The sequence below is a fragment of the Gymnoscopelus braueri genome (assembly GCF_963280865.1).
Source record: "Gymnoscopelus braueri genome assembly, chromosome: 24".
Classification (NCBI taxonomy): domain Eukaryota; kingdom Metazoa; phylum Chordata; class Actinopteri; order Myctophiformes; family Myctophidae; genus Gymnoscopelus; species Gymnoscopelus braueri.
The window spans coordinates 4,370,583-4,395,582 of record NC_137626.1 but is presented as its reverse complement, the minus strand read 5'-3'; the positions used below and the strand labels follow the sequence as shown (position 1 = coordinate 4,395,582).

Genomic DNA, 25,000 nt, shown 5'->3' with positions numbered 1-25,000 from the left:
TCCACGCACCAAAACATAGCCGATCTACAATTTCACACCGGTTCGCAGCACGATGCATTGTGAGCTTGTAGATCTGCTGTTTTCGGCTTTAGGCTTATGATAAAAAAAATGGCAAGAGGATTTTAAAAAGACATTCGTAAAATCGGTGTCCTAAAATATGACTATGTCCTCGCAAGTATTGAAATGCAAAGGTGTGTGTTTTGTGTTGTGTTGTGTGTTTTTTCCCTGTCCTTCCATTTCCTGTGGTCTGCTGACAAAGTGTAATATGCCTCGCTGGAGGTCTGGTGCCCGGCCATGGGTCCGGGCATCAGGTGACACCCATGGGAGACCCGGGGGGGGCAGGTGGGAGGCGGGGGGGTGTGTGCCTGGCCGGCCGGCCCGTCTCGTGCAGGGCTGCAGTCCGGAAGATAAGAGACAGGGTCGGGGATAATGCTGCCACACACACACACACACACACACAGACACGCACACACACACACAGACATGCACGCACATACACACATACGCACGGGCAGCAGAGACCTGCCATAAATGTGTTTTTTTTGTGTTATATGGTTTGCATGTGTGCTACCATACTGTACATGCCCTCACATACCGTACACACATGCATGTAAAGGGCACACACACGCACACACGCGCACACACACACACACGTTTTTTTTGGTGTTATATGGTTTGCGTGTGTACTAGCAAACTAGCAAACATACCGCACACGCATGCACATCAAGGCTACAGCACATACATTTGCATGCATTCACACACACGCACGCACGCACGCACCCACGCATGCATGCACACACACACACACACACAACCATTTCATCTACTTGTTATGTGTTGATGAAATCATCAGAATATGTACTCACATCAAAGTTTAGTTTTTATTTAGCTTTTGTTCAGTTTTTGTCATTTAAAGAAAAGGTAGTCGATCAACATTTTCCGTCATAGTTTTAGTGGAGGCTCTTAGTGCTGGAGCTGGTGCCCCCCACCCCCCCCCAAACAAAAAACACACTGGCTTTGTTTACATGGACACACTATCCAGAATATTGACCCGGGTCTCAGTTACTCTCTTATCCCATTAGGACCTGTAAATGTCTTCTGTATCATAAAAACTGAAGAAATAAAAACAGTTTTCTGAAAAAAAATATGTTTCTATATGAGTGATGCTCAACCTTTTTCATGTCAAGGACCCCCAAAATGATATGTATTTGGCCGCAGGCCCCATCTCAAAATATTTTGTTCCAGGGACCCCCCAGAAGAAAAGATTTGCACCCATTTTTCACGATTTTCTGCTTGTAGAGCAGATCTACAAGCTCATGAGCTTGTAGATCTGCAATTTTTGAATGGCCAAAGTATAATATTGCAAAGTACCAGAAGGACCTCGGAGTGCTGGCAATTACTTTCTTACTTAATTATGACACAGATGCTTTCCAGGATTGAATGTGTTATTTGGGGTATTCTGTTCTTCATAATCCCCCCTCCCCCCCTTCCTCTAATAACCTGTTATCTAATACCACTGTTGGTTGGTGTGTTTCTCTCTTGTTTTCCCCCAGGAGTCCGGCCCCTCCCCCCCTTCCCCCGTCACGGGACACAAACCCCTGCAGTTGCTGGAGGTGAAAGCCAGGGGGCGCTACGGCTGCGTGTGGAAGGCTCAGCTCCTCGGCGACTACGTGGCCGTCAAGATCTTCCCCATTCAGGTACCAGGCTGCGTTCACCACTCAGCATGTCATGTTCAGACCTGAGGACCATTCTAACAATGCCTTTTAACACATCGTGTGCCAGAGGTTTATTAAAGTAGGGTACATCCAGTGCCAGCATATCTTCCATCCACTTACGTTGATATGTTTCGTGCTGTAGAAGCCCCGACGCGGACGTGCGTGTAAACAAAGCGTGCGTGCGAGACGGCGGAGGGTCCCGACTAACGCCTGGAACAATAATATTTCTAACGCGATCCTCCATTGCAGAGTGATCGCCGATCGAAAACGGCTCATTTCCACCACGTTAAAAAGAAATAGGAGATATTAAAGTTGTACAATGCAAAATCACAAATAACGATTTGTAGCAACCTCTGCTGGTCACTACCGTCACTGCATACAATTTCCCTAGTCCTCAATTACCCAGAATTCCATTCGTTTTCACCGGAAGCCGGAAGCGTTTCAAAAAGCGATCTTTTAATTGTTTTATACTATCTACGGATCGTTTCTCTTAGCCAGTGGAGCATTAGTTACCATGAGCTGTGCTTTCTTTTTCTGTTCTTTTTCGATCTCCCAATCCTACATTCTCTTCAAATCAGCGTGAGGTTCCTTTTTGTTAATAGCGCGGTAGTTCCTGGCCAAACAGGAAACCGTTGCGGTAGTTCCTGAGGACGTCGGCCACGACGTCATGACGTTGGCCAGGAACGTCATTTTCCCGGGAAAGTCCCCCCCGTACACGTTCAATAGAAAATATATAAATAAAAGGCTTCCGGGGGTGAAATTCACGGAGTGGGTGTTGTGAAACTTTTGCCACTCGCAAAAGATATACAATTTAACTTTAGTTTTGTTGAAAACGTTACCTAGTATTACTTTAAGCTTTTAGTCAAGGAGTTAACATTGTAGCGGACGAACGGAAGCATTTTTGACATGGATCCACATCCGGCCTCTCCTTCTTAGAGACTCCTTGGATGATCCCAAAGTTTCGTTAGAGCGCCCCACGTGGGAAAAATATATTAAAAAATAAATGGGCCAAAAACGGTGCGGACCGTTTATGGCACATAACGCACAGCTTCTCAAAAACGGGACCGTTTTTGAGAAGCTGTGCGTTATGTGCCAAAAACGGTCCGGACCGTTTATGGCACACAATGTGTTAAATCAGTAGTTATCAAACCCCCAAAATGATAGCCTATGCCAGCGGTTCTCAAGCGATGGGTCGTGACCCAAAGTGGGGTCGCGCATTGGCAACCACATTTTTATCAAGAAACGAAAAAAAATGGGGTGATGTTGATGGGGTCACCAAAACAAATCCCTCATAATATGGGGTTGTGGTATAAAAACGTTTGAGAACCCCTGGCTTATGCATTTGGCCGTGGTCCCCCATTTGAAAATGTTTTGTGCCAGGGACCCCCCCCCCCCCCCCCACCCCCCCCAGAGGAGAAGTTTTGTGTTAAAAAATATCTAAATTATTCACACTTTCAAGATTTTTCATAGCAGATGTACAAGCTCGCAGTGCGGCGCGAAGTGAGGCGCTGTGAGCTTGTAGATCTCTGATCTTGGTCAGTCAGTGTAATGACCATGCTGTCCTCCTCTGTGTCTCTCAGGACAAGCTGTCGTGGCAGAACGAGTACGACATCTTCAGCGTGAGCGGGATGAAGCACGACAACCTCCTCCTCTTCCTCGGCATGGAGAAGAGAACCAACAACCTGGACATGGAGCTGTGGCTCATCACCGCCTACCATGAGAGGGTAGGCAGCAGTGTTGATTTCCTCCACTAAAACTATGACGTATGAAAACTAAATATAAACTAATCTATGATGACTAAAACTAAGAGTAAATATGTTGACGATTTCATCAACCAATTAAAACTAGACTAAAATGTCAGTGAGGGATCTAGTGGAGAAGAGATCCAGTAGAACTAAAAGACAAGTCATTTTATGTTTGGTTACGCTCGGGTGTTGCGCTCTGACAATAGCAGATCTACAAGCTCACAGTTGTGAGCTTGTAGATCGGCTATTTTCAGTGCAACCGAGTGCAACCAAGTTTAAAATCAGCCATTAGGACACCATCATACAAAACACATTATAGTCGACTAAATCAACTGTAGATTTAGTCGACTATAATCTGATGATATTTAGTCGACTAAAACTAGACTAACAGTAAAACATTTCAGATGATAAAATATGACTAAAACTAAATGGAATTTGATTCCAAAGACTATGACTAAAACTGAATCAAAATCAACACTAGTAGGATGAAGGTTCCTGTCTTGCTAGTGGGCGGCGGGCGCATGGATTTAAAGTTGTCTGTCGTGGCGACTCATTTCTATTCATTTAGACGACATTTTGGTCGACTACCTTTCTTCACTGAGGAAAAAACGAAATAAAAACTAATCTATGATGACTAAAACTATTGACTAAATACATTATATTGTCAATTTCGTCAGCAAAAAAAAAATAGACAAAAATGTCAGTGAGGAACGAGTGGAGAATAGATCCAGTAGAACTATAATCTCTCAAGAACAGATTCTGCTCTGCGTTGGAATCTGTCGTGAAGGCTCGTCATAACATGTACGCACTGGGCTACAAGTGGGCGTGCCTTCAGATCAGGAAGCAGGCCGCGCTTTACCCAATCAAATGTAGTGGGCGGGATTCACGTGTCCGTCGATCTTTCCCCCTCGAAACAAACCCAAACTAATTTAACAATAGCGTCCGCGGAGCAGACAAAACCACGGAAAGATATTCACATTTTAACTTGCTCTTTCATCATAGAAACAAGTGGGCTTATAACCAAAACCATCCATGTTCTCTGGGAGAAGTGGTGTTAGTGTTCCGTGTAGAAATATTGTTAGTGTGAATGAAAACATAGTGGCACCACCGGAAGTGAAAGCTGAAGGCAGACCAAAACCCCGGTTTCCTTTGTGCACGGGTGCTACGTCGCCATTGTCCCAGAGCCAAGTAAGATAGTACAAACAGCAGAGGGCGCTGTTTTTCATTCTTATTTGGTTCTGGGTTCCCAGATTGGTAGAACTAAGATAAGTCATTTTATGTGACACGTTGTGAGCTTGTAGATCGGCTATTTTCAGCACACAGCTAAGTATAAATCAGGCATTATGACGCCATCAAGGCATCGCCAAAATACATTTCTGTTGACTAAATCAATTGTAGATTTAGTTTACTAAAATATTGTATTTAGTCAACTAAAACTAAACTAAAACATTTCAGATGACTCAAATATGACTAAAGACTTGAATTTTATTCAAAAGACTCAACACTGAGAGGGTTGTTAAAGTGTGATGTCATAGCTCCAGTACGTTAAGTTGTGTGTGCAGTAAGACGTTGTAGAAACCACATTATAATGCATTATAATGCACTTATAATGCTTCATTATATTATGTTTATAATTATGCATAACAAAGTCACTTCATAACTAGCTAGGTAGTTATAATGTGCCGTCCCACTGAGCTTATAATGCATTATGACCAAAGTTATGATCCGTTATAAAAGTTGTTATAAGTTGTCATACATGATTGTGTTATATACATGCAAAAGTGTCACTTTTCAGCTTTTCAGTTATGATCCGTTATAAAAGTTGTTATAAGTTGTCATACATGATTGTGTTATATACATGCAAAAGTGTCACTTTTCAGCTACAGTCACCTTTTTGAACCCAAATAGGGCAATTGTGTGACACCTGACCCGAAAGAAAACAACATGTTGTCACCTTTTTCACCTCGGGGCTGTTTGCATGCCTGTATATAAGTGCATTATAATCCAGACCTTTAAGTAAAGTGTTAGCGGCCAGGTGTAAAGTGGTAAAAGGAGTATTTATTATAGAGGACACAGGAGAGCATCTTAGTAGCAAGCTCTGTTGTGTTGCTGTGTAGATGCTGCCTGCCCTCTAGTGGCCAAGCAGTAAAACTACAGGTCAGTTTACCCTCAAAATAATACTTGATAAATGTCATTATTTTACCAGTTGATGTGAACCAGCTGTTGTTCCTGGGATGGAATAGCAGCACATACTGTGTCCTCTGTCCTCCATAGAACACATGCTCTGTCCTCTGTCCTCCATAGAACACATGCTCTGTCCTCTGTCCTCCATAGAACACATGCTCTGTCCTCTGTCCTCCATAGAACACATGCTCTGTCCTCTGTCCTCCATAGAACACATGCTCTGTCCTCTGTCCTCCATAGAACACATGCTCTGTCCTCTGTCCTCCATAGAATAATAAAGAAAACATAGACCTTGCATCTCCATATTTAATTATTTTGTAAATGCTATTTTCATAAACTTACTTTTGACAGTTTAAAAGTGATTTTAAAAGTATTTAAAAAAAGTTTGTGTGTGTGTGTGTGTGTGTGTGTGTGTGTGTGTGTGTGTGTGTGTGTGTGTGTGTGTGTGTGTGTGTGTGTGTGTGTGTGTGTGTGTGTGTGTGTGTGTGTGTGTGTGTGTGTGTGTGTGTGTGTGTGTGTGTGTGTGTGTGTGTGTGTGTGTGTGTGTGTGTGCGCGCGCGCGTGCGCTCCAGGGTTGTCTGTCAGACTTCCTGAAGGCTAACGTGGTGTCGTGGACAGAGCTGTGTCACATCGCTCAGACGGCGGCGCGCGGCCTGGCCTACCTCCATGAGGACATCCCTGGACACAGGGACGGACACAAGCCCTCCATCGCACACAGGTAACAATAATAATAATAAAAGCTTTCATTTATATAGCGCCTTTCATGAACCCAAAGACGAGAGAATAAGTGTCTTTTCAAGGCAGCCTTAACTCTTTGACTGCCAGAGTAATAGTGCCACTGCTGCCAGAGAAAACGAGGATCACGGAATATTCTCTGTGACCTCCGTCCTCACGGACATCGGCTCATTACATGCACGGGGGTGTCGTAGTATCCATGGCCGTTTTGATTGTGGCTTGTTTTTGCCGAAAACAACAGAAAGACGAGAAGATTTGACTTTTATAAATCCTTTAACATGAAAAGAAACCAGCTTTTATTTGTTGTTATCACGTGATTTCTGGGTGTACTCTTCTTCGTTGGTGCTTGGATCATGCCACATGCGGCCCCCACCTTCACTTAATGCGGCCCACAGGTTAATAATAATCAGAATACTGATATATTATTGATTTCAGCTGTTACAATTCCTAACATGCAAACATGACCCGCTTTAATTACTTTAGTCAGTAGCTTAGTAGCTCAGTGACTAGTATTAAAATTCTTTTTTATGTCCAATATATTTGTATTTAAGTTCAAGCATAACTAAATGCATTTGAAATTACATAAAAATGTCACTTTTCAGGATTCCAATTCAAAAATATCAAAAAGACAAAAAGCTCAAAAGCTCAAGCTCAAAGCTGCGACGCGTTTTGAGCTTGTAGATCGGCTATCTTTGCTACTGCTGTGTGACATAGAATGGCGAAGTACAGCATTAATTTACGAAAAAAGTTAAAATATGGAGATAAGAGGTTTCTGCCAAACAGAATCATGCAATGTGTTCCTCTGGAGTGAGTGTGGAAATATAGTGGCCCTCTGCATCATCAAAGTTGCATCACCCCTGTGTGTGTGTGTGTGTGTGTGTGTGTGTGTGTGTGTGTGTGTGTGTGTGTGTGTGTGTGTGTGTGTGTGTGTGTGTGTGTGTGTGTGTGTGTGTGTGTGTGTGTGTGTGTGTGTGTGTGTGTGTGTGTGTGTGTGTGTGTGTGTGTGTGTGTGTGTGTGTGTGTGTGTGTGTGTGTGTGTTTTCCAGGGACATCAAGTCTAAGAACGTCCTGTTGAAGAGTAACCTCACAGCCTGCATCGCTGACTTTGGCCTCGCCCTCAAGTTTGAGGCTGGGAAGTCAGCAGGAGACACACATGGACAGGTAGATACACACCTGTTCTACTGTCTCAGTCTAGACAGGATACACACCTGTTCTACTGTCTCAGTGTAGACAGGTAGATACACACCTGTTCTACTGTCTCAGTCTAGACAGGTAGATACACACCTGTTCTACTGTCTCAGTGTAGACAGGTAGATACACACCTGTTCTACTGTCTCAGTCTAGACAGGTAGATACACACCTGTTCTACTGTCTCAGTCTAGACAGGTAGATACACACCTGTTATACTGTCTTGTCTTGTATACGGCATCAGTGTTGAAACTCCATGTCAGCCTAGAGTCAGTCGTATAGAGAGTATTCACATGCGTCACTTTTCCACCGGGACACGCCCCCCTCATCTATACTGAGTGGTAAAACATGGAGCATCATGGTGGAGCGTTGGAGTTAAGAAGCGCTCGTTGTAAATCACTCAACGGTCCTGCGTACCACCTGTTTCTAAATGTCACATGATGCAGGAGGCAGCAGGACGTTGAGTTGTAGAAAACGAGCGCTTCCAAACTTCCAATACAAAAAAGATCATCACCTGCACCTGGGCCATGTTTTTGCCACTCCTCATGTCTTTCTGAAATGACGCCTCTGTACTGATTGTAAATTGCAATATAGCACTGTTTCCCAATCAGTGGGTCGGGACTCATTTTTATGGGTCACAAGTAAATAGCCCTTTATTTATTTATTTTCCTACATATTTGTTTGTAATTATTATTAAAAAAGGAAATTCCATGAATTAGAGAAAAAAACGAAAACTTTTAAGAAGTAGTGAAAATAGGTGATCTATCTTTTTTATCACTAGTTTTTCTCTTTTGGGTCTCGAGCTAAAAGGTTTGGGAACCAGTGATGTATAGTATCAAATATACTAATATACAATATTAAGTTTGTATGTTCTTTCTCCCTGCATGTGTTGGGGCTCCAGGTGGACCAGTGTTGTATAGTATATAATATATTAATATATATATATATATATTGTGCTCCAGGTGGGGACCAGGCGCTACATGGCTCCTGAGGTCCTGGAAGGAGCCATCAACTTCCAGAGAGACTCTTTCCTCCGTATCGACATGTACGCTCTGGGTCTGATGCTGTGGGAGCTGGCTGCTAGGTGTACTGCTGCTGATGGTACACACACACACACACACACACACACACACACACACACACACACACACACACACACACACACACACACACACACACACACACACACACACACACACACACACACACACGTAAGCTCTAGGTCTGATGCTCTGGCTGCTAGGTGTACTGCTGCTGCTGATGGTCAGACAGACAGTCAGACAGACAGATAGACAGTATATGTATACATAAGTACAATAGACAACATAGAGAGTAGATAGACAATATAAGTAGATAGATAGATTGAATGATTGATCGGTGGATAGATAGATATTAATAACCAGACCACATGCATTCAATTAAAAAAAAAATTCAATTCAAAGGGCTTTATTGGCATGAGAAAACATACGTTTACATTGCCAAAGCAGAAAGCACAATACAACAATACAGCAATACAGCAATACAATCAAAACAAAAAATATGTACATTTGAAAGTCAGAATCTTCAATAGATCAATTTCTATGTACCAAGATCACTGGGTGCAGGTATAGTGCAGGAATATACACAATGATTAGTCTTTAGGGTGGTTGTGTTCCGTTTGATATCCTTCTCCTATCACAGCAACTCACGAATCTTGCTGCTGTGTTTGCACATTGTTGTACTTCGCCCAGCAGATATGGGAGTTTTTTCTCATTGGTCATGTTTTCAAAATCTCCGTGTGTGGTTGTAATCTGTGGGAAGTATGTGTCTCTGATGTCTTGGTACAATTCAGTCATACACGTGTGTGTGTGTGTGTGTGTGCGTGCGTGTGCGTGCGTGTAGGCCCAGTAGATGAGTACATGTTGCCGTTTGAGGAGGAGGTGGGTCAACATCCGTCATTGGAGGACATGCAGGAAGTGGTCGTTCACAAGAAGCTCCGCCCCTGTGTCCGAGACTACTGGAACAAACACACCGTAAGACCTGTGTTTGTGTTTCCCCACAAATATAGTACAATTTGAGAAATAGACATTATGTAATATTGTTGTTTTATGGTAAAAAAATATATATCTTTTTATAGTTTTACTATTAGAAAAAGGTTTTTTCTATTTTCAATTTTTCTAGAATACATTTTTAACTTTACATTTTCTCCTCCACATGTTTTGAGTGCTCGGATTTCCTCTTCTTATTAAAGTTGTATTTTAGTTGATAATATATATATATATGCATGTAAATTATGTAGCACTTGACCTAGTCTTGACGACCATGCAGACTTGAGGTTAAAATGTAATTTAGAAAGCAGGTTATTTAGACAGATGCCAGGTTCATAAATAACGAAAAACATCACATGGATGCACCTGGGACGTATCATCAGTGTTGTAGGCAGCCTGGGGTCATAGGATGTTTCGGGTCTCGCAACATACACCCTCGCCCAGGTGACCCAGCCAGGGTTGATCAAGCCCCGACTTACGTCCCAGGTAGCTACCCACGGTCAGTCCTAAATAGGGAAAGACAAGGCCACTCAATATGCTTGTCCGAAACTACTCTGCCAGGAATGGGGGAGAGCGGAGGCTCTGGCACGTGGAGGGACTAGGCTCTGTGGATGGCCTCCTGGCCGGGCTCCTCCTCCGTCTCACCAGGTCCAGGACCTGAGCGTTGCACCAGACTCCCCCGCTCCAAACATTTCATTCTGGTGTGATGGTGTCTTGGCCCGTGGTGGTACTGCAGGCTCCCTTTGCGGCTGGCTTGAATGGCCCTCCTAAAGGCCTCACCGTGGATTTGTTGGGCTTCTTACTCACGGAAGACACAGGCTCTCTGTATTCTATGATCCTATAGTTTACTGAGACACTACACTGTCTCTGTATTCTATGATCCTATAGTTTACTGAGACACTACACTGTCTCTGTATTCTATGATCCTATAGTTTACTGAGACACTACACTGTGTCTGTATTCTATGATCCTATAGTTTACTGAGACACTACACTGTCTCTGTATTCTATGATCCTATAGTTTACTGAGACACTACACTGTCTCTCTGTATTCTATGATCCTATAGTTTACTGAGACACTACACTGTCTCTGTATTCTATGATCCTATAGTTTACTGAGACACTACACTGTCTCTGTATTCTATGATCCTATAGTTTACTGAGACAGTACACTGTCTCTGTATTCTATCATCCTATAGTTTACTGAGACACTACACTGTCTCTGTATTCTATCATCCTATAGTTTACTGAGACACTACACTGTCTCTGTATTCTATGATCCTATAGTTTACTGAGACACTGCACTGTCTCTGTATTCTATGATCCTATAGTTTACTGAGTCACTACACTGTCTCTGTATTCTATGATCCTATAGTTTACTGAGACACTGCACTGTCTCTGTATTCTATCATCCTATAGTTTACTGAGTCACTACACTGTCTCTGTATTCTATGATCCTATAGTTTACTGAGACACTACACTGTCTCTGTATTCTATGATCCTATAGTTTACTGAGACACTACACTGTCTCTGTATTCTATCATCCTATAGTTTACTGAGACACTACACTGTCTCTGTATTCTATGATCCTATAGTTTACTGAGTCACTACACTGTCTCTGTATTCTATGATCCTATAGTTTACTGAGACACTACACTGTCTCTGTATTCTATCATCCTATAGTTTACTGAGTCACTACACTGTCTCTGTATTCTATGATCCTATAGTTTACTGAGACACTACACTGTCTCTGTATTCTATGATCCTATAGTTTACTGAGACACTACACTGTCTCTGTATTCTATGATCCTATAGTTTACTGAGACACTACACTGTCTCTGTATTCTATGATCCTATAGTTTACTGAGTCACTACACTGTCTCTGTATTCTATGATCCTATAGTTTACTGAGACACTACACTGTCTCTGTATTCTATGATCCTATAGTTTACTGAGACACTACACTGTCTCTCTGTATTCTATGATCCTATAGTTTACTGAGACACTACACTGTCTCTGTATTCTATGATCCTATAGTTTACTGAGACACTACACTGTCTCTGTATTCTATGATCCTATAGTTTACTGAGACACTACACTGTCTCTCTGTATTCTATGATCCTATAGTTTACTGAGACACTACACTGTCTCTCTGTATTCTATGATCCTATAGTTTACTGAGACACTACACTGTCTCTCTGTATTCTATGATCCTATAGTTTACTGAGTCACTACACTGTCTCTCTGTATTCTATGATCCTATAGTTTACTGAGTCACTACACTGTCTCTGTATTCTATGATCCTGTAGTTTACTGAGACACTACACTGTCTCTGTATTCTATGATCCTATAGTTTACTGAGTCACTACACTGTCTCTGTATTCTATGATCCTGTAGTTTACTGAGACACTACACTGTCTCTGTATTCTATGATCCTATAGTTTACTGAGTCACTACACTGTCTCTGTATTCTATGATCCTGTAGTTTACTGAGACACTACACTGTCTCTGTATTCTATGATCCTATAGTTTACTGAGACACTACACTGTCTCTGTATTCTATGATCCTATAGTTTACTGAGACACTACACTGTCTCTCTGTATTCTATGATCCTATAGTTTACTGAGACACTACACTGTCTCTCTGTATTCTATGATCCTATAGTTTACTGAGACACTACACTGTCTCTCTGTATTCTATGATCCTATAGTTTACTGAGACACTACACTGTCTCTCTGTATTCTATGATCCTATAGTTTACTGAGTCACTACACTGTCTCTGTATTCTATGATCCTATAGTTTACTGAGACACTACACTGTCTCTCTGTATTCTATGATCCTATAGTTTACTGAGACACTACACTGTCTCTGTATTCTATGATCCTATAGTTTACTGAGACACTACACTGTCTCTCTGTATTCTATGATCCTATAGTTTACTGAGACACTACACTGTCTCTGTATTCTATGATCCTATAGTTTACTGAGACACTACACTGTCTCTCTGTATTCTATGATCCTATAGTTTACTGAGACACTACACTGTCTCTGTATTCTATGATCCTATAGTTTACTGAGACACTACACTGTCTCTGTATTCTATGATCCTATAGTTTACTGAGACACTACACTGTCTCTCTGTATTCTATGATCCTATAGTTTACTGAGACACTACACTGTCTCTCTGTATTCTATGATCCTATAGTTTACTGAGACACTACACTGTCTCTCTGTATTCTATGATCCTGTAGTTTACTGAGACACTACACTGTCTCTACTGAACCTTACTGTGTGTGTGTGTGTGTGTGTGTGTGTGTGTGCTTGCGTTCTCGCGTGCGTCTTTGTATACGCGTGTGCGTGTGTGTGTGTGTGTGCGTGTGCACAGGGTCTGTCTCTGCTGTGTGAGACCATGGAGGAGTGCTGGGACCACGAGGCGGAGGCTCGCCTGTCGGCGGGCTGCGTGGAGGAGCGTCTGGGCGCCATGCAGCGCCTGGCCTCCATCATCACCCCCCCCCACCCCCACCACCAGGCCTCGCCCCTCCTCACCACGCTCACCAACCTGGACCCGCCTCCCAAGGAGTCCAGCCTATGATGGACTCACTCCCGCCCCCACGATTGGTCGGACATCGGACGGACGGACGGCCGGGTCGGAGGCATTTGATTCGTCAACGGCTCATTTATGATCCGCCGTCTGATGCCGTCGCAGACCGAAAATAGCCGATCTATAAGCCCACGACGGAGCTTATAGGTCGGCTATTTTGGCCATACGACGCTGTTGTGCGATAACGTTTAAATCGGGGCTGTTTGAAGTGCTTTTTTTCAGGAAATACCCCCCTGCACACACACACACACACACACACACACACACACAGACAGACAGTTTTCAAACGTGCGTCCAGGGACTCAAACGTGTGCACGTGCAAGGACTCAAACGTGTGCACGTGCAAAGGACTCTTCACAACAAACACACACTGTTTCACCAGGTTTTAATTTTATTCTACACACTCAGCTTTTGTACACACCCCCCCCCCTCGCTTTTGTTTTGTATAAAATACACAGAAGACATCTGGGGGGGGGGTTTACACAGAACATTTAAGTGCATCTTAATGTACAAACAATACATAAGCTAGGAGAAACCTAGAGACATTTGCTGTGTGTGTGTGTGTGTGTGTGTGTGTGTGTGTGTGTGTGTGTGTGTGTGTGTGTGTGTGTGTGTGTGTGTGTGTGTGTGTGTGTGTGTGTGTGTGTGTGTGTGTGTGTGTGTGTGTGTGTGTGTGTGTGTGTGTGTGTGTGTGTGTGTGTGTGTGTGCGCGCGCGCAAGAGAGTGTGTTTTTCGACGAAAAAAAGAAAACACAGCTGACATTAATGCCAATAAGCAGAAGGCTTTGTGAATGTGTATTTGTGCATCGTTGCTATTGTATATAAATGTATTATTGTACATTATGTACTATTGTACATAAATGTGTTACTGTTTTAAACTCACAGTAAATCCTCAGTTATAACTCAGCCCCCGAAGACTTAAGGGGTTATTTCACCCCTTTAAAAGATTCATCTTCTGTGGGTTATTTTAATGTCTACTCTGGCTAAAATCTAAAATATTGAACCAAGCAACTTCAAAACTGTCTGGGGTACACACACACACACACACACACACACACACACACACACACACACACACACACACACACACACACACACACACACACACACACACACACACACACACACACACACACACACACACACACACACACAGGCTTTTGGCCTTTGTAGACATTAAAGACCCCATAAGTTGTTGTTTTTTTTACAGTGAAATGCCCCTTTTAACAGTGTGGGTATTGTTGTCAGAGTTAGGTTGTGGATCCATGGATTCAACCATAGACCTCCCTCTGAACCAGGTCCATGGATTCAACCATAGACCTCCCTCTGAACCAGGTCTATGGATTCAACCATAGACCTCCCTCTGAACCAGGTCTATGGATTCAACCATAGACCTCCCTCTGAACCAGGTCTACCTCAGTTCATACAGAGTTACGGACTCACTTCATTCACCCCATCACCACCAGGCGGCACTTCCATGATTACCAGATAACCTACCGTCACCCCTGGTGCTCATGGGAAACGTAGTCAACTTAACCTCAGCGTGTATTTAAGGTAGGCATGGGAAGTGATATTTATTTTTTGGTTAAAACAAAAAGTAGTTTTTTGTGAAAAGGTCAAAGCTCTATATTCTTATAGTAGTAGTTGTTACAGAGTGTTTGTTCAGCAACGGGGGTCTCCTGTTTCAGAGTAAATTTTAAAGTGTTCCAATTGTCTCATTTCTTTGTGTCATTTTCACTTGTTTATCCTGTATCCTGTGTGAGTTATTTCTCCTGATTGGATAACATTGGTATCCCGATCTGAAAATGCATTTTGTGTTTATTGAAGAGCTGGAGAGACAAGGGAGACCCTTGTTACTGAACAAACACTTCATGAGTGCTATCAGAATATAGAGCCATTTAACACTTCATTTAACTACAAAAGAAAAAATAAATCACTTACCCTTCCTTTTAAAGGGAAATTTCGCCCATTCTGAACCTAAGTCCCATTGTTCTGATGTGAGATCTTATAAATAGTGTGGCAAAAAAACAACCTATGTCTTCTGTGTACTTCTCACACTGAAATGTGTGTCTGATGACTTCAAGTGCATCATCAGACCAGGTGTGTGATGTTACACTTGAAGGACTTTGCGGGAGAAATCTGTGGATCTGCTTTGTGCTTGTTGCTATGCCATGTGTTAAACATGTGTTAAACATGTGTTAAACATGTGTTAAACATGTGTGTTCACATCAGGACCTCTAAGATCCAAACAAGAACCAGTGTTGCTAGATTTAGGAAGAGAAAAAAGCGACAAGGCCTGATGAGCATACACACACACACACACACACACACACACACACACACACACACACACACACACACACACACACACACACACACACACACACACAGAGTACATAGACTACAGACAGAGCAGTCCCACACAGTTCCAGGCAGCAGGATTTGTTCACATGTTCCACAGTTTCAAAGTTATTGTTATTTTGTCTATTAGCCCCACGTCTAAACGGACACAGTTTAATGCACAACACTGTGTCTGGTGTCGTCTGTGATATGGAGAAAACATACCCACTCTCGGGAGATCAGGGCAAGAATGTGTTTGCCTTGTATGTATGGCAGAGATTTGATCCCTAAATTAAAACCTGCCACTCACTGTCTCTGGAAATCCCCAACGGTTAATGAGGAGGGAGTGACTAAAGCACCAAATGAATGATAGTGGTGTCACAATGACAGCAATTGGTGCTGATTGTAGATCTACAAGCTACATCTAATCAGCTGGCAGCAAGTGACACAGACATGCCACGGTGCATAAATCCTGCTTGATTGTGACTCAATACAAGGATGCAGTGTTAAACGTGGTGTTGCGCTGTGTCAGTGAACCCCAACCCCCCGTCCCCCCTCCTTAAACACACACACACTGTTTTCAGGGATTCAATACGACACATTTCTAACTTCTATCCATTTTTTTATGTAACCCTGCGCCGCAAAAACCTGCAGAACGACTTCTGCAGCTTCCGCTGCAAAAGTGACTTTCCACACGAAACATGCAGTATACTCACTCACACACACACACACACACACATACACATAACACAAGTTGTATAATTTTTTTCTTGTTCTTTTCTTTTTTGTACCGGAGATTTCAAATCAGAAATATGTTTCACTAATTCAAAAGTGTAAGTAAGAAACTATAGCTTCTATCTTTCTATTCAGATTATGGACTAAATGACAGATATTGAATGTTGTTTTCATAATCCCTGTGTTGTTGTATGTTTATGTGTTCTATACGACTCTGAGCCTGGTTTTGTGTAGAAAACACATGAGAGCCTGGCTCTGTGTACACTATGTAGAAACAACATGTCAGGGTTCCATTTTAAAAGAACAAAAAAAAAAAAAGAGGGGCCGCATTCCTAAGCCAATAATTTGACCGGAGAAATATGACTCTGAGTCTCTTGATTCTTTGAGCCTCCTACTGAGCCTCCTACTGACCGATGACCCGGTCATTACATGATTGGCTTAGGAATGCGACGAAAACAAAAAGTTCTCCATGAATTCAAGGCTTCATGGGGTTTGTAGTTGATAGAAAATAAGATTTTTTCAGGAGAAGGTGAGGATCCTAATAAACTCAAACAGTCATAGTTATCATTATAGTTATAGTGAATGGTTGAAGTGAACAGAAAGCTGCTCGTTAAAGACACACCTGCTGAACTGTTGCCTCCTCCTCCGACGTCCTGTGTGCGTGTGTGTGTGTGTGTGTGTGTGTGTGTGTGTGTGTGTGTGTGTGTGTGTGTGTGTGTGTGTGTGTGTGTGTGTGGCCCTGAGACCACACTTTGAGACCCACTGGTGTAGCAGAGTGTTTCCAGTGATGTTATCTTTATCACATGTGGACCCTAAGCCCATTTTCTGTAAGAAAAGGAGGAAAGGTGGAGCTGAAAGGACAAGAAAGAAAGAGAAGGGCCTGTGGTGTGAGCAGGAGGCTGTTTCAAACTGACTGATATATTCACAGCCTTAGTTATAAAACACTGGTTCTTGTCAACATGGGGTCTGAGGATCCCCAGAGGTGCTTGAGATCAGTTACATGACTAATAGTTAATCATTTAGCAGCTCTCAGCTAATCATAACATATGCACTTCAGCTGGGGGGCCCTTAACATGAGAAAGGTTTGAGAATCACTGACCTACAAGTCTACTTAGGATATGTAATTGATTTAATATTGTGTTAAGTACATAATAAAGGATTGCATTACACAGTGCCATTAAAACCTCTCCTGACATACAGTATCCAGCTCAGCTTTTATTCTGCAACCGTATGGCTGAATGCTGGACCCTAAAGCCCGCCCTGTATAAGTCCCTGGATGGATGGATGCTACTCTGTAATGCAGCACTAAACATCAACCAGGATGAGCATGCTACTGTACCAACATGCATCTGTATGTGGGGGGGGCAGGGTGAGTATGAATGCTGTGAGTAATATATGTCGCTGATGTTGCATTTTAATGTGTTGTGATTTGTGTTGTTTTCATATGGCTGCTACCTTGGCCAGTTCATAGGTGCGAGTGCGGGCGCAGGCATGCATGCAGTGTAACTTTTAGAAGCATGTTATTATTGATTCCTGTATTAAGTGATCAATCCAGGACATGACATGACATGACTATAGAAGACAATAGACTTAAGGTTCAAGGTTCAAGGTCTTTATTAATGTCCCAAAAGGGCAATTAGGTTTACAGCAAGACACTTGGTTTAAAACATACAGACAGTACAGGACAACAACAGACATGAAACACCATAGCATAAAACAGAAGTCTGGGCGCATCTAGTGCAAGAGATAAGAATTAAAGGCTACATTCAGAAAAAAGTGCTAGGATATAAAGTGCCGGCATAAAGTGCTTGTTTCAACATCGTCATCATCAGTAACATATCCTTTACCTGTTACTGGCAGCGTTGATTGCACGAATTGAGGCAGGGACAAAGGAGTGCTTGTATCTGTTCTTTTTGACACCAGGGGCACCCAGACGACAGCCAGATGGCAACAGCCTGTACTCTGGCTCCAGTGGGTGGGCACTATCTTGCCAAATGGACCTGGCCTTCATGAGCATCTGTCTGTTATAGAAGGGATCCAGGCTCTCCAACTGGATGCCAGTCATTTTGGAAGCAGTTTTCACAATACCTCTAAGAGAATTTGTATCTTTAAATGGCGAGGTTACCATACCAACAGATGATAGAGAAGGAGATAACAGAATGTACATAGGCACTGTAAAACAGTTTCATCAGGTCTCTGTCGACATTAAATCTGGCTAATTTCCTTAGGCAGAAAAGGCGTTGCTGGCCCTTCTTACACAGCATGTCAGTGTTTACATCAAATTTCAAGTTGCTGTCAATAATCGTGCCCAGGTATTTATAACCGGGTACGATTTCCACTGGCTGGTCACCGATATCAGTGTTCTGGGTGGGATGGGGACCACGTCTGAAGTCAATACAGAGCTCTTTTGTTTTTGAGATGTTCAATTCAAGGAACGCATCATTACAGCAGGACAAGAAGTCCTCTGTGACCTGACCATGCCCGACCTCGTCATTGTCGAGAAGGCTGACAATGACTGAGTCATCCGCGTATTTTATGATAAAACGGTGGTCGTGATTACTGCGACCTGCGAACCTCTTTCACATGGGCCTGTTATAGCTCCACCAGGAGGCCGCTTTTTGCAAAACTCATTTTTTGAGAGTACTCCTACAGATTTCGTCCAAACGTCGCACGAATCGGTACACAGTATCTCTATAGTCATTAAACGAAACAGGTGTTTCAGATTTTTCATATTCCATCCGGATTGGCTAAAAATGGCTTCCAAAGTTTGCAGGAGTGCTCCGTTTTGAACAAAATGCCTCAAATCATGAACACAGCATACATTTTCCCTGAAATTTTGCACGCACATTCTCACTAGGCAGAGGAAGAAATGCCAATTGACATTTTTCAAATCAGCCTCATGGTGGCGCTACAACAGGCCGATTCGTGTTTTTACCCATAACTGCACCGATCTGTGTAAAACTTTGTATGTGCACTCCCTAGAGGCCAAGGAAAAACCTTTGCCCTGCATTTTTCACATCTGCCTTTTATAGCGCCACCAGGAGGCCGACTTATTTAAAACAGTTTTTGGGGTATTACTCCTTCAGATTTTATCAAAATTTCACGCAAATCGGTACACATGATTTCTATAGTCATGTGATCAAGACGGATCTGTTAGATTTTCATATTCCATCCTGATTGCCTAAGATTGACATCTAAAGTTTGCAGGAGTGACCCGTTTTGAACAAAATGTTGCAAATCATGAACGCAGCGTCCAATTGAACTTTGCACGCACATTTGGCGTGGCCACAAATGCCACGCTTTCAACATTCCCCTATTATAGCGCCGCCAGGAGGCGGATTTTTGCATATTTATTTTATATATTTAAATATTACTCTTACAAATGTTGTCCAAACATCACGCAAATCAGTACAAATGTCTTTAATTAAGTGATCAAGATGGATCTGTCCGATCCGCCTGATTTTTCACATTCCAGCCTGATTGGCGAATTCCGAACATTGCTGGCCCACACTAACCTACCTGGCCTGGCGGAGACCTGTGCTCCGAGGAGCACTTTTTCTAGTTTGATCCTGTGTTGTTTTTGGTCCATTGATATAATGGTAGACTGGTTGGGATCGAGTTGCTTGTCTACACTCTAGAGCGGATACGGAAACGTTGCGCACTTGTCTGTGTGTGAATTATCAGCTGCGGAAGGGCGGGCCTGTCCAATGCCCACTTAACTGTAGGCCTAGTACATAGGCCTAGTTGTAGGCTGTTAGCACACTTTTGGCCAGTCAGTCAGTCATATAGAAATGTTAGTTTTTCTATATTTTTGGATTGTATTGAAATGCACTGGCACATGTAGCCTTATTGGCCTAGCACTGTTTGTAGCTTTAATAAACAACAGAAGTTGTTCAAAGATTGTGTCTCATGATGAGTCATTATCAGTTTGAGCCCAGGTGTTTGAATTTGAATATTTTATTAGGCAAAAAATACATTCAATACAATTAAAATACTTTGTCTAAAAGGTCCTTCCAAAACAGTCCTTGCGGTCTTGTTTCCATTGAGGTCCTTATATTCAATTCAGTAGTCAAATGGTTTTCATTTAGTCTGTAAGTTATGAATTCATACACAGTAATAGTCTTAGTGTTCATTTAATTCAAATGAGTGTACAAATGGAACCAAATGGACCCATCATGTCATGTGTACAGAACACTTTTCAGAGTTAAATCAAAAATCAACCTTCCCAAATACTGTCTCCGAGTGTTGGTTTGGTTCAGTCTTCACAGTATGTAGGCATGCAGTTTTTTTTTCAGCGGTACGGTATGGCGGTGGCGTGCAAAAAATACTGGCCACATGCCGTGGTGTCCTGTCCAACGACCAAAACACCACTCTAGGCATGTATATGGACTTATGCTTTAAGGTATTCATGTACAGTACTGTAAGGGCGTGTGTGCGTGTGTATACTATGTTTGTAGGTCCCTGTGGGAGACACTCCAAGCTATTTTAGTTCAACACTGATTGCTACAGAGCGATGTGGGGGGGGGGGGGGGGGCACCACTTTGGGCATCAGGGCCAAAGGGGACGGTGCTCATGCCCCCTCAATCCCTGCTGAGGGGGCAGGGGCGTAGCCACGGGTGGGCCTGGGCTGACCCGGTGAAGTGGAAATGTTTGTTTGTGGAGTGAAACATCATTTCATATATGCCTGTAGTGTGTCCCTGTCAGCAATCAGCATGGCAAAATAATTGCCCATAAAGCAAGTGCTTTAAAAAGGCCAGACTGAACAAAATGCAGCTCTCCAGCCTGTCGCCGAACAATAACAACAGGCAACAGCCGGTCGGTCGGTGACAACACCAATAATATGTTAGCTTTTGTAATCGAAATCGAATCCTGCGACCTCATGCCTACTCTCCCTGCTGCAGCCGTATAGCCCCTGTGAACCCGCTGCCGCCGGCGTCAGCAGGTATGGAATGGGAGCTGATTTGTGCTGCGTGTGGGTCATATTGGCCTCAGTGTTTTGCCTGGAGGCGGTCAACGGGGCATCGCGACACCTGCCAGTATTTTGATGAAAATGAAGGCAAAACTTATAATTAGATATGTTTTCTTTTTTTTAAACATGCGTGCCCACCCACTCCTGCCTAGGCCCAGCCTATACTAGTGCTCTGGTTGGGCCACTGCTGAGGGGGCTTTCTGTGGTTTACGTGCAACTACAGTCTGCAGGCTAACGGGAGTGATTTTATGATAGCTCATCTGCTCATCTGTTTACTGATCTGGAATCTGTTCCTGTCAGAGGTTACATGCAGCTGTCATGTAACTAGACAGAGACATGACAACTAATAGTAACAAAAATAATAAGACAGATGTTCTACTTTTTGAGGGTATATGAGCAGAATCACTCTATAAATCAACGTCTATCAATTCAGTGATACATGTTATGACTTTGAAAACACTCAAATATGAACATCAACAAAAATAAATAAAAGCTCCCAGTATATCATCTCATGTGAGTATCTATGTCGAACTCATACCATGTACTGTTACACTGAGCTTTGAGCTAACTTCAGCATAGCTAAAGGCTTTAGTCATGTAGAAACCGGGGTTCCTATTTTGTGCATGACGTTTTAGGCAAAATACTTTCAAAACGCATTGACGCCATAGGGAGCCTGAAGTGAGTAGTCTTGCTGCGCACGTAAACTGGGAATCTAGTTTTGAGGAACATAATTTAGCCAAAAAACTACTTTCATGAAAGCTTATGAGTCTAAATATCTGCTCTCTCGTACGGGCATGCACGGTAGACAAGTTTCTGTAGTGTCATCAGCCCTGCTATGAGACACAGACTGAGTAGGAAAAAAATGACACCATTTTATCTGGAGCATTAGTGAGGATCTATTATATGAAGATAGGTTGAAAATGAGTGAAGTCGTGCTTTAACCCAGAATAAAGGGTTATTTGCTCCTATAGTTTAATTTACTTGATTTGATTCTCAACAGTTTTAAATTCACATTGATGAATAACAGGCAAAAAGAGAATAGATTTTAAAACAGTGATGAAGCACTCTGCTGCCATCATGTGGATATAGGTTATCGCTGCAACACCTCTCTGTATCACTGTACATGTTGGCATTAAACTAAATTCTTTAAATATCACATTTCAAAATATTTGCGACTGCCAAATTGGCACTGACATTGATCCACATTGACGAAGATGAACTCAAATCCGATAACTTTTACGTAAAACGTAAACATCGCTGGTCATCATTATCAGAGTAAATTGTCTGTATCGTGTATGACCTGTATTGTGTCACAGCCTGTGAGTAGGCTCTTTGATTGCACTGGGTAATTAAGCCTCAGCCTGGATGCTCCCTTGTTATTTGATTAGTCACTGATAGTCTGGTGGGGTTTTCTGGTAGTTCACTAGAGTGAAGCAGTGTTGGGAGCAACATAGTTTTTTGACCACACTCACAAGAAAATAAGTTGTACTGTTCTAATTTAAGTAAAGCACCTTTGTTAACTTTTTACTGTCTGAAGACTTATTTTGTGCGTCAAGCTGATTGCCATGGACTGCTACACAGAATTGTGCAAATCTAACAGGGAAGAAAGGAGATTGCCTCTTCATACACTTCATACTTCATACTTCAAGGCTAAAGTGGTTAATGTATGTTTTGTAATAATGAAAACAAAATCTACAAAGTAACTAGTAACTAAAGTTTTTAAATAATTTTGGTGGAGTGCAATTTGCATCTGAGATGTAGTGGAGTAGAAGTAAAAGTATTGAAAATGTGTACATACTTAGCTACTTTGCCCATTCCTTTGCAGTTCTACAGTGCTCACCTCAGGTTGCTGCAGGTTGTCTTGCAGGTGCATGTGATGACCTGTAGGAGTCACTGTGGAGCTGGTGGTGAGTCCTTTTGGACAGGGACAAAGATCTCCACTATTACCTTTCCATCTCCATTCCTGTGTCAGGATTTCATCCTGATTTATCAAACATTGGGAGTTTATTTTTGAACATGTGTGTAAATCACTAAGTCAAGGACCCCCAAATTGATATTTATTTGGCCGAGGACCCCCATCTGAAAATGTTTTTCACCAGCAGAGAAGATTTATGTAAAAAACTGAAAATAAATAATACAAATAAATCAAAAATTTCAGATGTACAAGCTCGCAGTGCGGCAGGAAGTGACACCCGGTGAGCTTTTAGGTCTGCTGTTTTCGAATAGCCAACATATTAATGGATAAAGTGGTTAAAATGATTGTGATGCTATGTTAACTACTTTTAGCTGGGGACCCCTGGAACCCCCCCCAACTTGTGAAATGTCCCATTTCACAAGTTTTCAAATGTATACAAAAATTTAGAAAATAGCAGATCTATAAGCTTCGCAACGCATTGTGAGCTTGTAGATCTGCTATTTTCAAATGGCCGAAATGTATATAGGGCTGAAGTGGGTAATGTATGTGTCGTAATAATAATCAAACTCTACAAAGTAACTAGTAACTAAAGTTTTCAAATAATTGTAGTGGAGTAAAAGTACAATATTTGCCTCTGAGATGTAGTGGAGTAGAAGTAACAGTATTGAAAATTGGACTTAAGTACAGTACTTGAGTAAATGTACTTAGTTACTTTACACCACTGCCAGTGACCGAGGCAGTTGAATGTTTCGACCCTATGTATGGGTGCTCAAGCACCCCTAAATGTCATGTTAGCACCCTAAAGAAAACAATGTTTTTGTTTTTGTGTGATTGAGATGTGATAGAGCTTAGCTATATAAAATTACATGTTCCTTACTTTAATGATGTCTAGTCATTACCATTGTATCTGTTGCATACATACAGCATACTCCATTTTTCATTTTCTTTCTGTTGTAAAACCCATGTTTCACTGATGAAAACTAACCCCCTGAGATACTCTCAAAGGTACCTGGTAACTGGACATCACATACACTGAATAACAATTGTAATTATAAGGATCTCACCAATTAATAATACATTCCTTTAAAAAAATCGCTCTAGAAATTACAGTTGGCTTGCATCTTTTTTTTTTTCAAATTCATCTCATGTCAAGTACAAGTTATATTATCTTATCTTATATATATATTTTTGTATATATATAATGTTATAATTTTAATAGGATATTATAATACTATTAGACACTTAAAGGTAGGGTAAGTGATGTGTTTTTGATCTTTACTATGTTTTGTTAAAAAGGTTAAAGTACTATATTGTGATAGTACTCATTGCTACAGAGTGTGTGTTCGGTCACAGGGGTCTCTCCAGCTCTTTAGTAAACACAATAGTACATGTTCAGGTAGGTGACAACAGTTAAGCCAATCAGGAGAGAGCACTGAACATGCATTTTCTGTTTAATAAAGAGCTGGAGAGACATGGAGACTCCTTTTACTGAACAAACACTCTAATAGCAATGAGGTCTATCAGAATATACAGCTAATTAACACTTATTTTAACCAAATAAATCACGTACCCTACCTTTAACCCCTAACTGCTCCCCAACCGCTTCACACCAGCGGCCGCTCACTGCTCCTATAGGATGGTAAAATGCAGAGGACAAAATTAACGTATGTGCAAAACATACAGTGGCAAAAAAACACCCCAAGGATTGTAATTATTATTTATTATTTTTACATAAACTTAATGCACAAACACAGTATGAGGCTACAACACCCCAGTAGTGGTAGTACGGGAAATCAATTTTGTAATGAAAGGTTGAAGGTTGTGCAAGTTGGTGGTAAATATGAAA

At 42.0% G+C, this 25,000-nt stretch overlaps 2 protein-coding genes across 5 annotated transcripts in view; both read left to right on the top strand.

Annotated features, from left to right (window-relative positions):
- The window catches only part of LOC308080855 (activin receptor type-2A-like), a 27,281-nt gene extending 13,525 nt beyond the window's left edge, over window positions 1-13,756 (top strand). For all 4 annotated transcript variants that reach the window (XM_080422898.1, XM_080422896.1, XM_080422895.1 and 1 more), the window contains 7 exons: window positions 1,554-1,697; window positions 3,296-3,439; window positions 6,217-6,362; window positions 7,426-7,540; window positions 8,530-8,668; window positions 9,449-9,579; window positions 12,981-13,756. In XM_080422898.1, coding sequence (XP_080279024.1) covers window positions 1,554-1,697; window positions 3,296-3,439; window positions 6,217-6,362; window positions 7,426-7,540; window positions 8,530-8,668; window positions 9,449-9,579; window positions 12,981-13,187 — 1,026 coding nt within the window. In that variant the 3' untranslated portion in view covers window positions 13,188-13,756. The remainder of the gene's footprint in view (window positions 1-1,553; window positions 1,698-3,295; window positions 3,440-6,216; window positions 6,363-7,425; window positions 7,541-8,529; window positions 8,669-9,448; window positions 9,580-12,980) is intronic.
- Window positions 1-25,000, top strand: part of LOC308080854 (protein NLRC3-like) — a 166,866-nt gene that overhangs the window by 95,202 nt on the left and 46,664 nt on the right. The window lies entirely within an intron of this gene.